The 3,034-nt window shown below is 46.5% G+C and overlaps 1 protein-coding gene across 1 annotated transcript; it reads left to right on the top strand.

Moving 5' to 3' along the window:
- The first annotated feature begins 338 nt into the window (after nt 1–338).
- adrb1 (adrenoceptor beta 1) lies at nt 339–3,034 on the top strand. Its single transcript, XM_085994015.1, has one exon. It carries the CDS (start codon nt 429–431, stop codon nt 1,662–1,664), a length of 1,236 nt encoding a protein of 411 aa, XP_085850141.1. The 5' UTR covers nt 339–428; the 3' UTR covers nt 1,665–3,034.

The following is a 3,034-nucleotide window of genomic DNA, read 5'->3' as shown; positions in this document are numbered from 1 at the left end:
TTGCTGGGAGTATTCTTTTAATGTCTAACGTTTCTGCACATTTTTTCACCATTTTCGTTGAACGACCGGCACTTGGAGACAACTGTTTAAAGAATACTTACAAAACCAGCCGGAGGCAATTGTTTTCGAAGTTGTCTTAGTGGCAGGGGCTCTGGCTGCTGCTGTAAAGGGAAGGCAGTTGTCGGGCTGGGAGATGCAGCGTCAGGGGGAAGGGCAGGGCCACGGGTGCCGCGGGCTGATTGGATTCCTTGCCCAGCGACGCAAGGGGGCGGGTGGGAGGGCTTATCTGGAGCAAGTTGCAGGTTGCTGGTGGCAAAGGACTAGGATGAGGAGAGAGAGAAGGACGCGCAGCATCTGCGGGGCAGGAGGCAAGTGAAGCCCATGCATGCTCTCGCCTCTGTCAGCCTTTGTTAGAAGCGGCACCTACAATGGGAGACCGACTGTCCTCCACGGATTGCAACAGTAATAAATCAACCACAATAATATTTGTGAATGCTGCAAACGGGGTAAGTCCAAACGTGCCTCTGCCAGAGTTCTCTGAGCAGTGGGTGATAGGCATGGGCACAGTCATGGCAATCATCGTCCTGATCATAGTCCTTGGGAACCTATTGGTGGTGTTTGCTATCGCGAAGAACCAGCGGCTGCAGACCCTAACCAATCTTTTTATTGTATCTCTGGCCTGTGCAGATCTGATCATGGGTTTGTTGGTGGTTCCCTTCGGCGCGACCTTGGTGGTTCGAGGTAACTGGCTGTACGGCTCGGTGTTCTGTGAAATCTGGACCTCAGTTGATGTCCTGTGTGTGACGGCGAGCATCGAAACTTTGTGCGTGATCGCCATAGACCGATACATCGCTATAACCTCGCCGTTCCGCTACCAGAGTTTGTTAACCAAAGCCAGAGCCCGGGGGATCGTGTGTGTGGTCTGGGCAATCTCGGCTCTCATCTCGCTGCTCCCCATCCTGATGCACTGGTGGAGAGACAATGACCCCGATGCCATCCGCTGTTACAATGACCCGTGCTGCTGCGATTTTGTCACCAACAAAGCCTACGCCGTTGCCTCGTCCATCATTTCCTTCTACTTGCCTTTACTGATCATGATCTTTGTCTACGCCCGCGTCTTCCAAGAAGCCAAAAAGCAAATGCAGAAGATCGGCAAGTGCGAGGGCAGGTTCTACACCAGTCACTTTATCCCAAACGGCAGGTCAGCGCGGAGGAGACCGTCCAAGGTGATCGCTATCAAGGACCACAAGGCGCTGAAGACTCTGGGGATTATCATGGGGACCTTCACCCTGTGCTGGCTGCCCTTCTTTCTGGCCAACGTGGCCAAGGCGTTCCGCACTGACATCGTGCCTGGCAAACTCTTTCTGTTTTTCAACTGGCTCGGCTATGTCAACTCGGCCTTCAACCCAATCATTTACTGTAAGAGCCCCGACTTCAGGGCGGCTTTCAAGAAGTTACTCTTCTGCCCGAGCCCCGCAGAAAGCAGACTCTATTCGGGCTCCGGGGAATTCTCCCGTTGCTCGGGAATGTTTGGAAACACTCTGGACCCCAGTGCCTTGGAGACTTGGTCAGACTGGAACAGGGCACAAGAAAGGAACGAAAGCGACGTGGACCCGCAGAAGAAAGAGAGCCTCCGACATGAAGATGAAGAGTCGCAGTTCTAGCACTTCACAACCGCAACAGCGAGTGAGGAAGCCCGCAACCAATGCAGTTTCTACAAGTTCCCGTTAAAGGTGTTGAAGATAATGCATCAGTGCAGGCATCCTCAAGGCTGGAGAAGTGGGACATGGTCACAATTAGTTCTGTAGGTATCAAACCATTGTAGAAACTTCACGGCAGATTTCTTCTATAAGCGATCGCTCCAAGCAATATTGGAAGATAGAGAACAAAGAGAAGGTACTTCGCATTAACACTAAGATTTGGACTCCGAGCGACCACAGAATATAAAGCATTCAGGAGTAAGACAGACATTGGCGAGATGCGGTAACTTGGACAGCACAGGAGCAAGCAACGTCGCTAGCTCAGTTTTGCAACATACAGTAAATTTGTTCAATTACATTCCACAATGAAAGGAGATTGCTAACAACGGGAATGAAAGAGCGACATGGGCGCTTTTATTTACATGAACGATTGTCGTATCAGACATGACCATGTCACTTGAATGAGGAATAGCAAATACATTCAACTTTTGTTGTGTTACTGTTATTTTAAACATTTTACAGTATGTGTAATAGAGCAAACATAAGCTTTATTTTCAAACAACTTGAATACACAAGCTCTACTTTCTAAAGAGATTTAAGATTCTTTTTAAAAACGACTCATTCTCTGTCAATAACCGATGCCTCACCCTATACCGTGTTGTACGTGACCTGTTGAAGAATCGATGTTCAAGAACGGATCAAGACATGCTGCCAAATTCGTGAAAACTTTTTCATGGTAAGATTGTGTTTTGAATAACACTACCTCCGGCTGTACAGATCGTGTACAGATATATTTATATTCAACATTGTTTATATTAAACAAATCGCATTTTATATATTTAAAAATAGGTGAAACGTCGGGCAACCTTAGAGTTGACAGTATGAAAGATGGATGAACAGGGGTGTCTTATTTAAAATAATTTAAATTCCACAGAGGACCAACCTCACTTACGTGCAGTTCCTAAAAAGTATTGAAAGTTGGTATTTCTCGAGTATGAACATTATCTACGCCACGTTACAACATTACTTCTATATTTTACTGCTAACGTTAGTAAAGTCATAGCCAAAGAAACTCCCGCTAGGTTTTCGGAAACAAAACATCTGCTTCGGTGAGAGTGGGTGCAGAAAAGGGGACTGGTGTTTATTGTGTACTGTAACATTTTTGCCAACTAAACCAAACAAGTGTTTTCCCACCTACTCCGTATGGAATTCACGTCCAGCTATGTATAATGTACTTGTCACCATGTCTGCTTTCTCGCACATAGATATTTATATATAGTTCTATAAAATGTGTGGATATTTGGCATATGTGCAATAAACGTAATTAAACCTTT

This window comes from Somniosus microcephalus, chromosome 8 (assembly GCF_052327205.1).
Source record: "Somniosus microcephalus isolate GS21.2 chromosome 8, FLI_Smic_1.0, whole genome shotgun sequence".
In the NCBI taxonomy this organism is placed as follows: domain Eukaryota; kingdom Metazoa; phylum Chordata; class Chondrichthyes; order Squaliformes; family Somniosidae; genus Somniosus; species Somniosus microcephalus.
This window is presented reverse-complemented; position numbering and strand designations above follow the sequence as displayed.